We start from the raw sequence: 14,718 nt of genomic DNA on the forward strand, positions 1-14,718 counted from the left end.
GTGGTCTGTGTAGACGTAGGGAGGCTACATGACCTTATCTTATGGGGTCAGTGTGTCGAGGTCCACTATCTCATTATTTATTCGAATACATTGTTCGCACATGATGTTTGAGCATAGGGGGTTCAGCCTTAGTGAGTAATGTTTACGAAAACGAACAAACGAACAAACGAACAAACAAACAAACAAACAAACAAAATAAATAAATATTTAAAACAAAAACTATATAAATACTGGTAAACGTGAAGTAATTACAAATTAACATAAAAAATATTTCTATGCGACAAGATATGCTTTCCAATCATTCGTAAAACAGGCCGTGGTTTGCGACGTTGTTTCCAATATGCGAAACACTAGTCTCGCTGCCAGACTCGAGACTATCGTCCTAGCGAAATACGTACTCTAAACAATTGTGACCATTTTACATAATATAATATATGAAAACAGTTGTCGCATAGAAACATTGTTGATTTTGATTTGTAATTACCAGGTCGTTTGTATTTATTTATTTATTTATTTATTTATTTATTTATTTATTTATTTTATGTTGTTGTTGTTGTTGTTGTTTATTTTTGTTTGTTTGTTTTCGTAACCATTACTAACTAAGCCTGAGCTCCCTATAGTTTGAGACCACTTTGATCTGACTGAGAATGCACTATTATGTAGTTTAGCTACCAAATATATCTGACTCCATACTGAAGTCAGAGCCTCCTCGGACTACCACAGCACGACCCTGCACACTAGCTTTTTATAATCGTTATTTTATTTTGTAGATTCCATTTTTTATGCACAACAGTTGTGTCTTTTTACCAGTACACCGTAGTCTCTTTATTGTGATGTGATTAGGTGTTTTTTTTTTTGTAAACTTTTCTCTCAAGGACAAATCCACACCCTGGGCCCTTTAAAAGAGGGGTAAACATACTAACAATAGTCTAGTCCCTATAAGGAATGATTACGATTTACACCTCCACTCACGGTTTTGAGACAACATTAGCATCCAGACAATATACTAATAAAGACCCAATTCTTTTACATTGTAATGTTAACTTCATGCTGTGAAAACTGTATGTATTAAATACAACAATTTAATAAGACTTAATTCACCTCAAAGTTTCATTTTTCTGAATATATACATTTGTAATGTATTTTTGTTATATCTAACTCAGTTTGTATTCTGTCATTAGTAATTAGACTCAATGAATTTAGCTTACTTTTGGTTGTGTACTTTTTAGTCATTGTACCTTTAACCCCACCCCCACCCCCACCCAGTTGATGTGTATGAAATGTATTAAGTACATTTTGTAATTAAAAATATAAAAAGTTTTATGAAAAGTGGCTCTACTGTCACCCACTCCCCTTGTCTGTGATTAGATATTCAAGTTACCCCCCTTCCCATCCTCCCTTTCCTTCCAGGAAAATACAAACTTATATCCAGACAAAGTTAAATACTTTACCATGCTTTACAGTTAGTTTGTACTCAACATCAAGTTCAGTCTGCTAAAATAAAGAGTATTTTAAAGAAAATTTTCTCAGACAATTTGTCAAGGAATGAGGAGAATTTATGACGAGAGGAGGGGGGTATTTCTGAGACAACTTGGTATAGCTACATAGATTTCCATACCTGTGCCATAATTTGGGTGGAGTTCAACCTTGGTAAAAGTCCTGGGGAAATCAGGTAGATTTTTAGTGTCTTCAAACCCTTATAAAAAACATTGGATCATATACATACGGCTAATACATCCATCCATCCATCCATACATACATACATACATACATACAGTTACATATAGTAGTTCACTACATATTATATACACACACAGATAGACAAATTGAATATTTAAATGCATTTATTTTATTTATCATATCAAATCAAAAGTCCTACCTTTAGATCACATGGGTCTAATAACATCATTATAAATTTTGAGTTTCAATACTAATAATCATACATGTATATCTTTTCCGTAGATTCTCTTCTTTTGTACAATTGTCCTGTCTTCCCAAACAGTTTAATCTACGGGTAAAGCCTGCGGACCAGAACAGGTGAACCATTACTCAAAAGAAATTAGAACCCTTGGTCATGGTACAAGAACTATTTATTAAGTTACTGTTTCAGTTTTTATCTTACTAAGTTATGTCTCCACATGTACAGAAATCAGATCGAATTTATTTCCAATATATATTCATCCTTTCCAAAAATTTTGTCGTTTCTGCCAATTGGTAAATCAGATTTTTGAGTCTGTTAGGTCTAATAGGAGCAGCATAAATAACAGGTGTCGATGGCAATTATTTATTTTTTCCTAGCGTTCTTTGTTTCTCTGCATGCTCTACTATCTTTTCTTCAACATGGAGACCTTTTCTTCTTCTGACACTGTCAACATATCTTCTAGCCTGGTTCTCTGAGTCAGCTTTCTCACCAAAGTGGAGCAACTCTTCATCTGTGGAAGGAACCCAGAACGGGTCGCTGGATACAACCTGTTGAAAAAGAAGTACATAATTATGATAATGAATAATACTATTTGCTGAAATTTAAGGTCTTTAAAAAGTCTAATCATTGACAATTTCCACTCAAAACACAGTCCAGTTTTTTCAAAATTTCAATATACGTATTATTTCATCTATAAATTAACACAGGCAGGAGAAACAATCTAACAACTAGAAAATGAAAGTAATGACCCACCTACTATCATAGTAATCAGCCCAGGTCAATCTTACATATGACACACCACAGACACACACACACACTGATACAGACACACAGACACACACATACATACACACATACTCAGATACATACATGCACACATACATGTGCACACACACACACATACATTTTTCAACACTACTTGATCGCCTCATATACAATTCTGCTGTGCTCAAAACAGTACAATTACACAGACTTCATTTACCTCCCAGTGGCTGAAGAATAACTGCGGACTGGCCTGTCCACTGGTTCTCTTTCTGATGTCTTCAGCAAAACCAAAACTTTCAGCCACGGGTAGAAGTGCTTTCACCATAAACACAGCTGAGCCTTCTCTCATTTCTTCCTGTTGGACCCTTCCATTTCGTTTGTTTAGTACAGCATACATGCGACCTACAATCAAAATGCATAACTATTCAGATGACTACAATACATGAGTAGTGTTTTCCTTTTTCGAAACGGAACAAACAGACCAACCAAACAGTAATGATAACATTGTGCTCTGTGCTCGAGCTCTATTCAAACAGAGCATTCTGAGGTACTGTACATGTAAGTTTTCAACATAAGGTGTTCTCATTGGTTCAGTGGGTTATTCAATGCGTGGGATTTGAACTGATTGATTTGTTATCATTGTGTTGTTGTTGTTGTTGTTGTTGTTGTTGTAAATCTTAGTATAAATGTAAAATTTCTATTCATACAGTCAAAACATTAAATGAATCCCATATTTTCACTAATGTCTTATTAATTAACATTATCAGGGGTGTACTACAATGGCCTTTGCTTCCAAAATGTACGTTCTCAATTAAAATGTATCTGTAATGTTCGAAATGGCTTACCAGAACTTCTTACGTTGAAAGCAAAACTGTTTGCTTTGCCTAACAACTTACCTAACACTTCAGCTGTAGCCTGTATATCACATTTATACATAGCAGCCATCAGTCTCTGAGGTTGTGTTTGAAATGAAACTCTGCAGCTTTCCTTGACAGTAGATATTACCTGTCCAGAAAATGGTCCATATCTGTCAGTAACTTCCATACTGACTTTTGGAATGGATTTAGTTTCATTTTGTTTGCCTTGTTGTTGTTGATGTCCATTTTCCACCGTGGAACCCCTCACTTCCCAACCTTCAATAACAAAACAAACCCCCATCATGGGTTCCTCACACATAGGTCCGGCCAATGATGCCAGTTGAAAGCCACTAACAACACTGTTATCAAACTCTCTTAAACTACATGACGTCCTATTAACACCTCTCTCCAGGCATTCCCAAATAGATGGTCTTTTATAGTCATCTATTCTGTTTAAGAGTATATTTGGTCCACATCGCCGGGGTCCAAAAGACCAAATTTGCTCCAAACTGTTCCTCCATCTCTTGCCAGCTTCTTGAAAGGCATTGCCTAAAGATTTTTTGAATTCAAGAAGTTTCTCAAGCATATTAGAAGTCAATCTGCTGTGATCAATCCTTCCCGAGACAAGACTTGCCGTGGCAACCCTGTCTAAAACTTTGATCAATTCCACACTGTTTTCTAGTAGTTCAGTGACTTGTTCAGGGAGTGGTATGGCACGTACAGACATTGTACACAGTCTGTTGGATGTCTGCATTTGAACCAATCCATCTTGCATTATTTCTGTATCATCATCTTTCAGGGAATCAAAATCTTTGACTAGTTGAACTTGATTCTCACAGTCTATCATTTCATTCACCATGTCTATTTTTGGAGGGGGTATGATTGTTTCTCGGAATGGTACAATTGGGGCTGACACACTGATTTCAATTTTAGCAAACCTGAAAAAGAAAAAGAAAAATTTCAATTGTGTTTATCTGTACATCCTTTTAACCATTTGAACTGACCTTGTCTGGCAGGTTCAAAGACATGCAATTTGAATGAATGAATGAAAATTATTTTAGGATCATGTTAACACTACTCAAAAGCTATTTGATTGATACCCTTCAATTAGCAAAGGAATTTGATTGACACCTTTCAATTAACCAATCAACTTGATTGACACCTTTCAATTAGCAAAGCAAACTGATTGAACAAGCACTTTGATTGACACATATTGATTATCTAAGGGGCCTTTCCAAAATTTGCCTTGGTGGCACTCTACTCCCTGTCTGTGTGTACCTTCGGGTATACATGGTATAGGTTACTTAGTTATTAATCATAGAGCACTGCTGCTTTCCTTGATGTCTGACCAATATGAACAACATCCCTAATTTACACTTCTACAGAATACCAAGGAACAAAGCTCTTAAGAAACGGTACTATGAGGTAATGATACCCCCAATTTGAGCGAGGGCACTGTATTCTCAATTTCCTGTTTGCAGTCAGCAATGGCCTATTGACACTTCTTAATTGAGCAAACACTTTCATTGACATCTGTTACATATTCACAAATAATTTAATGACGAATACAATTATCAGAGTTTTTTAGAGTGTGTTTTTTCAGTTCTGTTCCAAACCATGTGGATGGGACTTTGAACTTCCTTTGAACGTCAAGTGCAACTATATAGTATTAACAATATCCACAAAACAAACTTTACATACAAAAAATTAATATTTAGTTTCTAAGGCGTTAATGTGAATGTGAGATTATCAGTACAGACAAGTTACCTATCTCTAAGATCATCCAGACACCTTTCAAGATGGACTTCTCCTGCTGCTATGACAACGTGTTCACCAGTTTCTTGAATCAGAGTTTCAACACTTGGATCAGCTTGATTCAGTAGTTTCAAACCCTTGACAAGGGACGGCATATCAGCTATACATGATGAGAATAAAACAATGGATAAAGAGAGAGTACAGTAAGTACTAGGTATACTGCATCACTCAAAGGCCTGGGTTTCAGTCCTAGGTTCTTGCATTAGTGCTATCTTATCGGTGGAGCCGTAAGGGTTACATAGGATCATTTCTTTGTTCTGGGCCAACTTTCTCTATAGCATCGAAATTTTAAACCTAATCTGATCTGGGCCTTTACATCATTATAGGCGTTGCAACATCTCATTAACAGCCTTCCAAGATTACGGTTAAAATTGGGACTTGGAAAACTTCTTTGGAAGTGCTACAGAAAACGTTGGTCTGAAAAATTACTCTATCTAATCATTTATACAGCTACACTCTACTGATAAGATAGTAGTATTCCAACACCATGGGATTCAAACATTGGGGTTTAAAGTGAGTTGATGAAAGCTAATGACAATGAAAATATTAAGTGCAACAGTGCTATCACAGTCATGCATAGTAATGGAAAGTGTTTTGCAATGCAATGTTAGTTGGTAAACAAAACATGAATTGGTTTGGAGTCAATTTTCATCATATCAAGAATTCGCTTAAAAAATTACAAGAGGTGCTGATACCCTTGTTAGCTTGTTCAGGGAGAATACGGAGTGTTATTTAGCAAACTTTCACCTACCTGGATACTTGGGTTCAACAGCAACTCTGACAACTGCTGCAGCTTCAAAATGTGTTAAACATTCACTTACCTGGATGTTTGGGTTCGACAGCAACTCTGACAATTGCTGCAGCTTCAAATGTGAGTTCAGTGAAAGCTGGACAGGATACTGTACTGGATGCTGTGGCTGATTTCAATACATGGTCTTCTAAACCAGCAATACCAAGGATATTACCAGCTGGGATTTCATCCATGTTTTCCAGTTCCTTGCCCATTAATAAATAGACCTCATCAATATCAGCCACCGAGATATGTTTGGAACCTTCCATCTTGTCAACAGTTTCACCACTGATGGCTGATGCACCCTAAAAGTAGAATGAAATATTGAAGATCAGATAATGAACAGATAACTGTTTTTATCATGAATTATGATAAATGCAAGCCATTATACAAATATAGAATACTGATACATATGCCCACTATTGTATCAGACATTTGTGCCAAGTTTGATTGAAATCAGCACATGTATTTTAGAGGTACAAGTAGACACGTATGGATAGACCCCAAAGTAGTCGTCCCGCTTGGCTTTGCCTGCTGGGGACTAAAAAATATAGAATGGCGATAAATTGGTACAACTACAAGCAATAATTATCCATCTGATGCAACATCAGTGTCACCTAGAGCTTAAATGTGTTGACTAGTTCCTCACTTCTTGTTATACATTTGTTTCTGGACAATTTCTAAAATTCTGCAACCCTATCAAAAACTGTGTTAAAAGTATTTGAAGATATTCTTACCTGTACAAGAGCTTTACTTGGGTCATGTTTTGGGCCGAGGATTAACAATTTCTGTCCTTTCTTAACTGTACCACTAAATATTCTGGCAAAAGCAATGAATGATTCTCCAAAATCATCACTGCCATTTTCCTTTTTCGTTACTTCACTGTCTGAATTGCTGGTTGTCATTTGTTGACCTGGTGAAGAAAAGACAGTGAATACTATATTTCTGATACAACCTACATGAGGTTACTCCTGAGTTATTGGTATGACTTACTGGTACATTTCATGATATAAGGTAATGATGAACATGTGTATTACAATCTGTTTTAAAAATGATATGAATTATGAAATGACTCTTCAGACCCCAAATTTAAGAGAATACCAATATTTCCTGGAGTGGCGTTCCCCTTCAATGGTAGATATATCTGTACCTGTAGCCCCAACATCTTCACTTGTTTTTTGTTGATTGTCTTCTGTTGCTATGGCAGCTAGTTTCTCACTATGTCTTAGTCTTGCTTGTTCTCTTCTTTCTTGTATCTCCTCACGTGTTAGTGGTCTGAAAAAAAGAAACCAAAACATTGAAATTTAAAAAAATTGGCAGTACATTAAGGAGAAACTTTGAAAATCTGACACAACTTTCTTGAGAATCAAAATGGTACAATAGTCAAACTTGATACTATTACGCTTAAGGGGCATTGCAACAGGAATGTTTAAACTTCACACTTTCCCATTTATTTGTCAAAATGTGCATCAGTCAGGAAGGAAAGGTGCAAAGATGATAATGCTGGTTAATTTCAATACTTGACTGTGAGGGTGCTATTTGTTGTGAAGGTATCAGAGGTTTATATAACCAACAAATATGCTGTCTTTGGTGCGTCAACTTTTGTATAAGAACAGAAGTAAAACATACCTTTGTCTGTTTTGGGGTAAAGCCTTGGCCTCAACAGTAAACATCTTTGAAATATAAATGATGGTGGGTTTCTCTGCGGATGCATCACAGGCCAGGAAATCTGAGAATCATAGGATGAAAAATAATTAAAACTTAACAGAAAAAAGCCTTTGTAGAAGACAAACTGGTTTGGTGCAGGGTAAAATGTGGGTTTTTTAAAGCACAAATATGGCCAAATTTTGCTTCAAGATATTACAGGTCAAGGTCGTGAAATTAAGAGATTTGCATACCAGTATGTTTCACATGCTAGAGAAAATCCAAGCAATAATTACAATATTATCGTCAAATGTTTGGCAAAAAAACCATGAGGATAAACCAAATTTGGTTATTTGACCTAGAGGAAGACTTCCAAGGTCAATGGCTAAGATCTTAAAAGAAAATGAATATTTGATAATATGAGTGTAGGCACTTGAATGGTGTTGCTATGTACTACACCTACAAAGTTATTATGCAAATTTTGAAATTTTACAACAATATGGCTGCCATTCGGCCATATTTGATTCGGTCGCCAAACAAGTGATGTGCACACGTCTCACATAGCATTTTACTTTTGTGCCACGTTTGGTTGAAATCGGGTGATGCATGCCTACATGTACATCTGGAATCCAAAGTCACAGATCAAAAGTATTTATTAAATTATTTTGAAAATAAAAGTACATTTATTCCACATTCCTTTCATAACTCCTACCTATTGGTGAAAAGCTTGGAGTGTTCACTGATACCTTTTTTCAAATCCTGAGTCTGTTGTGGAAGAGAATCAAATCGTCTTCCAGCACTGCACATTAATTTCTCGACTCTTTCCTCACTAATCTCCAGTGGACTCGGTAACTTGTCAGCCACCATAGCTTTGGTGAAGTCAAGGTATTTACATATGGTAATTTTATATAGTTGTTACTACACATCACTCCACCCAAATGTACCCACAAAGATCTCTCATATCGAACTCTAACCTATACTTCTGCCAGAATGTAAGCATAGGTTAACGTGAGATCTTCATTGGGCAGAGTGAAGCAGAGCGCTGTTGATTCTTTTCATAGGCATAAGATTTGCACATGTATGATTACTTTGAGAAAATGTTGACGTGTGTCTTAAAGGATACAAAGAACTGCCTTTGACAGGGGAATCCACTGACTTAAGATAGCCTGGAGATGAACTCTAGAATCGGTATGACGTGCATCTCGTGCCGTTATCTTCAAATTTAATGACTTTACTATCTTTTCTATTTTCTCCCTATCTCTGAAATAGAAAATATCATGAGTGCATTTATTTCATACTGCATGAAAGTGATAAATCTGTATATTGATGAAACAGCACCTGTATACATACACACCCCCAAAATTTGCATATTGGCGACACACCACCTGTTTATTTTTCTTCTTCTGAAATTGGATCACCAGGGTGTATCCATGCAGTGAATGGAAATATTAGTATATTTGCGTATTACAACTATGGTTTTCACTAAACCTTGCTGCATTTATTGAAATTGAAGTAATATAAAATTATAAACATACTCTTCAAAATGGTTTGTACAGATGTATAACTGCTTTAAAGCTGCACTAGCTGTTTTGTTTGATACAAAAACTTACTTATTCTACATCCTACATCCTGAACAGTATTGCATCATCTGTGGGTAATTATATTTTTGTAGCTGTACACATAATAAATCAAATCAAATCAAATTGATTTTTGGGTCCACACCCAAAAATCAATGCCTTCAACAGCAATCATGATTTCAACCTGTTTCTGTATTGTGTATGGATAATATTGACCAATGATTAACGCGTGCAATGTCTAATTATTAATATTTTAACAATTTTTAGTGAATATATTGTGGTTGTCTGATCGAAAAATTGATATTCCAGTTACAGTCTTAACATGGTGACAGATTCAAAATTGAGATTTCGCTCAAGATCAAAACTTGTCTCTACACTACCTACATACAATATTGACCACTAATTAACAGATACAATGTCTTTTTACAAGTAACTGACCAATTTTTAGTGAATACATCTCTGGTTATTTGATGAAAAAAATGCCCCAGTTGCAGTTAGTGTAGGTTTAATAGTGAAATAAGACATGATATGAAGGAATTGACTGCTATGATAATATGTACACCTTACCTCCTTTCTAGTACAGTCTCATACACTGACCACACATTTTCAAGTACAAATTGTACAAACAATGGTTTCTTGGCTTTACTCTATATACAAAGATGAAATGATAAAAAGTCAATATTATGCCTTCAATAATTGACATGTTTCACAAATCTGACAGCATATTGCTTAAGAGACAAGACTATTTTACAGATTTCAAAATATTACACAGCAATGTTGAAATACATTTATTTAGACTTTTGAAAATGTGTTCATTTTAACAAATAGCACATTTTTATTTAGAAAGCTAATCTTTCTGTGTGAGCAAAAAGGTTGCAGTTATGTTGACAGACCATCAACAAATCATCAAAGATTACAAAATCAGACAATCAAACAGACTGCTTCAATTCACAGTGTTTCTGACCAACGATATCTAGCAATGCATCTAATTGTGGAATGTGTTATCATAATTTTTGACATTTTCACTTACTTGTGCTCCTTTCATGATTCTCTTGGTTTTACTATTCAGATAGAAATCTCCCCACAGTGTCTTCCTCAGAATATCGGCCTTAATGCCCAACTTACTGGCATACATGTCAGCGAAATGACTTATGCTGTAAACAGAGCAACAACGAAACAATGGCTATTGCTATATGGTTACATAGATGCATGGAAGTAACAGATGCTAAACTCTCTTGCTTCTACCATTGCATAATAATAATTGAAATTAGAGTAGATTGAATTGAATTGAATTGAGATTTATTCCACCAGAGAAGAAAAATATAGACACAAACTTTGAAAGCAACATTTCTGGTGAGGGCAAAATTTAGGGTTGGCTTAAACTAGGATTGGTCAGGTTATCGGAATACCCATTTTTTTTTTATTTTGCCTAAAGACATCAAAAGTAAATTCAGTTATGTGTGCACATCTTACCTAAACCCCCATCCATCTATAGCACTAGCAAATATAACATTGCCTTGATCTGGTGAGAAATAAAGATTAGAGTCATCGGTTTCTTCAAGTCCTGCACTCCAATCGTACACTTGATCTTCTCCTAATGATGGTTGAATTGATTCTTCAACACCATTGGATTTCTGTTAAAATGGTAGACAATGGTCAATTTGTATTTGAAACACTAACATTGGTATTTACATTATCTGTAGTAATTACTTTTAATGGAATCTGTTTTGTACCCCTATATACATATTGATCGTTTTTGTAGGATGAGAAGTAAAATAGTTCAAAAAACTGCTCACCACTATTAAAATTAAAAGAATTAAAGGGACACAAGCTGAAGCTTTTTACTCAAGTGAAAATACTCAAAATGAACTCACATTCCTGTATAATGTTAATGTCAATGCATGTCTTCTATAACCTTACAATTGTAATTCTGGCACTGTTAGAACAATTGATTGCTTTTTTGATACGTATGATAAATTACATCATCGGATCGTTGATACCAGGTTTGAGTTCATTCAATTGCAAGTGATGGTTAAGTCTGCTTCAGTAAGTACAATACTGTGAGCACCTTTTAAATATGCAGCAAAAACTACACCTAAACACGTATCAACTCAGCTTGTGCCCCTTTAATTTTTTTTTTCATCCTACACTGAATTATTGATCTTGCCCCTTAGTATCAATGTCCATTTGTGTTGTACTTACATTAGCTGATTTCTCCATTACATCTGAAGCAAACAATGTACCCGTCACTGCATTTACTTGTTCTAGGATTTGTTGTAGATGAAGGTGTGCTTCCATGGGACTCTCTTTCAATTCTGTTATTAGTCTGTCTATCTTATTCAACACTAACACTGGTTTGATGTTCTCCAGCCAGGCTTGTCTTAAGACAACATGTGTCTAGGGTAGGAGGGTAAAAAGGTGTTAATATTTGAAAGTATGATTTGGTATTACAAATAGAACAAGCCTTCATAGAAGACATAGTCCCCCCCCCCCTCCCACAACTGGTGTGTTACATGGCAAAGGTAATGTGCAAATTTGAATGGTGTCTCTCAATTCAAAACTTCATATTTGTCATTTGACCTTGAATATGTAGGTCAAAGTCAAAGGTCAAGGTATAAAAAGAAAGTATGATTTCGTATTACCGGGTATTACAAATAGAAATATTCATACAGATACCGACATATATCTTCATGTACTTATTACATATTTGGTGATTTGTTATACTAATTATGGCAGCCATCCAGACATCTGTGAAAAGTGTCATCAAAATGCCAGTGAAATCAAGCACATTTTCATATTTTGTCTGCCATCAATGTAGACTAAATGTATTTTACCATATTACTTTTCAAAGCCAATCAAATCAGTGCTTTGTATGTTGAAAACTTTTGCTGACACTGACCAATCAGATTGCAAGGAAATTATAACCAATTACAGCCATGGATAAATTAGCTGTTATCAGTTCCCAATTATCAAAGCTGATAAGGAACCAGAAACCAGTCTAGTCAAGTACCTACCTGAGGTGAAACGCCCTCTACAACATCCACAACAACGAGGGCACCATCACACAGTCTAACAGCTGTTGACACTTCACTAGAGAAATCCACATGGCCTGGTGAGTCTATCAAGTTTATCAGATAATCCGAGTTGTCTGCAAAACAAAACATTAATTAGTAGTATCAACTTCAATCACTTTCAATGTGACACTTGGCTATCTGACTCACATTACTGGCTTGACAGTATGAGTATATGTTCTCTGAACTACCGGTACATTTCAAGCCAGCTAGCTAATCCTCTGGGCTAACTCAATATGAGCATTCTTATGCCTTGATTTCTAACTTTGCATTGTTTCTTGTTGATATTTCTAATATCAAATTGTGTGACTTACCATTTTTATAATGTAATGATATAGCACTAGATTTCATGGTAATTCCTCTCATCTGTTCATCTTGCCTGCTATCCATATATCTTAATTTTCCAGCTAATCGTTGGGAAATAATTCCATTGCTAGCAATTAGTGCATCTGCTATCGTTGTTTTCCCTGTCATATGAAGAAGATGTGAAAAATATGATTATGTTGATTTGTGGCAATACATATGTCAATGTGTGTGTGTGTGTATGTGTGTGTGTGTGTGTGTGTGTGTGTGTGTGTGTGTGTGCTCAGTGTATACATTTTTAACTTCAATGTACTTGGGTCATGTATTGTCATGTTTTCTTTCCCTGAATGTAACAGAATGTGTTGTAATTGTTGTAACTCTTAGTCCATAAAATATTTTGCATTCCGTTCATAAAGGGTGACAAAACTTACTGTCTAACTCTGCAGCAGGTGCAATCTTGACCTTGTCAAAATCAACCCCCACTCCCACCCTCCACCATGTACAATCTCAACCCGGTCAAATCAACTCCCATCCTACCCTTCCCACCCCCATACCTCCAGCAGGTGCAATCTTGACTTGGACAAGATCAAAGCCACCTATGCATGTGATGGCTGACAAGAAAGCATTTATAGGAATTCTTGTTGTTGGCCGTACAAGTACAGCACTATTTGATGATGAAAGTTCTTGTCTTGGCTTAAATATAAGACAAGAACTTCCAAAGTGAACTATCTCCTTAACTGTCATTTAGTTTTGAATTACATAGTGTACCTGTTGTATGAATTTGACTGCAATATGCTGGATATTTTTAGTAATGAAATCAACCCTACAAACTTACCATGGTCTACATGTGCAAGTATACATATATTCCTAATATTAGCTGGGTTGTGTTGCAATGTTGCTATGTGCTTCGCATTGATGGTCCTCATCTTGTAAGTTCTGTTACGTCAGACCACTGCAACAAAGAATATAACATGGTTTAATAGCAACTGTAAGCTGGTTTCACATTAAACTATGCTTCAACATGCTTACAAACATTACAGTGAAACTGATGACAAAACACTGTGATAGTTACATCACTCATAGCTAAAATGTATATATGTGTACAACTCACTAGTCTTCGCAAGCTTTGTGTTTACATTAAGATAGAATGTATCATATGATGACATTGTCATTGAGTTATTATTGGGGATATCAATAGCAAAGATACTTAGATGGTTTTAGTATCTCAAACAAAACCCTGGAGGTACAAGTGAGACTAGACATCCAAACCTAGAGATGGTATTTCTACGATCACAAGTCTCCGGGCTAAAATATGGTAATTGGTATAATACTAAATTTACATTACTAGTGTAACTGTATTATTACTATTAATTTCATATTTCCGACAACGACAACATAGGTACGTGTCCAGCGGTATATCACACAGATTCCAGTATTTCTCATTATAGTCACCCCCTTAGCCCTTGTAATAGTGGAATAATGTATCAGTTTGCAGTAGTTGTAATAGCTGATCATGACGACGGCATGGATCATGCCCCATGATGACAGTAACATCATTTCACCAGTGACATGTGGACAGTGTACTAGTCGATCGAGCTATGAACTTGGCCGAACCTGGCCGTGTGGCTATGTCGCTTACCTTCTTTTCACAGATACACGATGAAAGTGGGGTACTGTCGACGATTTCGTAGTCTAGAACACAACGTGGAGATCTTTAACTGTTACATATGCGTTTCATCCTTCGTTTTATACATCAAATACAATTTTGCCGGTCCTTGCGCAACTTCCGGCTTGCTACTTTGGGTGTCTCGCACTTTGTCTCGCACCTTGAAATTCTCTGTAAAGGAATCGTTGATGGCGGTAATTATTGACCTTGTCATGACCTCATGCCCATCAATTATAAAACAGCCAATCAAATACAGTGAAGGCTTTGTTGTTTGCCTCGCCCTTGGAAATGTGTCATAAATATTCAATA

General features: G+C 35.9%; 1 protein-coding gene across 1 annotated transcript; it reads right to left on the reverse strand.

Moving 5' to 3' along the window:
- Positions 1-1,845: 1,845 nt before the first annotated feature.
- Positions 1,846-14,521, reverse strand: LOC144443386 (elongation factor-like GTPase 1). The gene is made up of 18 exons (XM_078132853.1): positions 14,383-14,521; positions 13,579-13,695; positions 12,755-12,907; positions 12,384-12,517; positions 11,572-11,766; positions 10,843-11,003; positions 10,400-10,523; positions 9,937-10,016; positions 8,916-9,052; positions 8,539-8,661; positions 7,778-7,877; positions 7,299-7,423; positions 6,886-7,061; positions 6,180-6,453; positions 5,311-5,458; positions 3,583-4,481; positions 2,904-3,088; positions 1,846-2,469 (listed from the first exon to the last, which is right to left on the reverse strand). Exons 2-18 carry the CDS (start codon positions 13,667-13,669, stop codon positions 2,281-2,283), a joined length of 3,294 nt encoding a protein of 1,097 aa, XP_077988979.1. The 5' UTR covers positions 13,670-13,695; positions 14,383-14,521; the 3' UTR covers positions 1,846-2,280.
- Between the last annotated feature and the right edge of the window lie 197 nt (positions 14,522-14,718).

Source organism: Glandiceps talaboti, chromosome 12, assembly GCF_964340395.1.
Source record: "Glandiceps talaboti chromosome 12, keGlaTala1.1, whole genome shotgun sequence".
NCBI lineage: Eukaryota > Metazoa > Hemichordata > Enteropneusta > Spengelidae > Glandiceps > Glandiceps talaboti.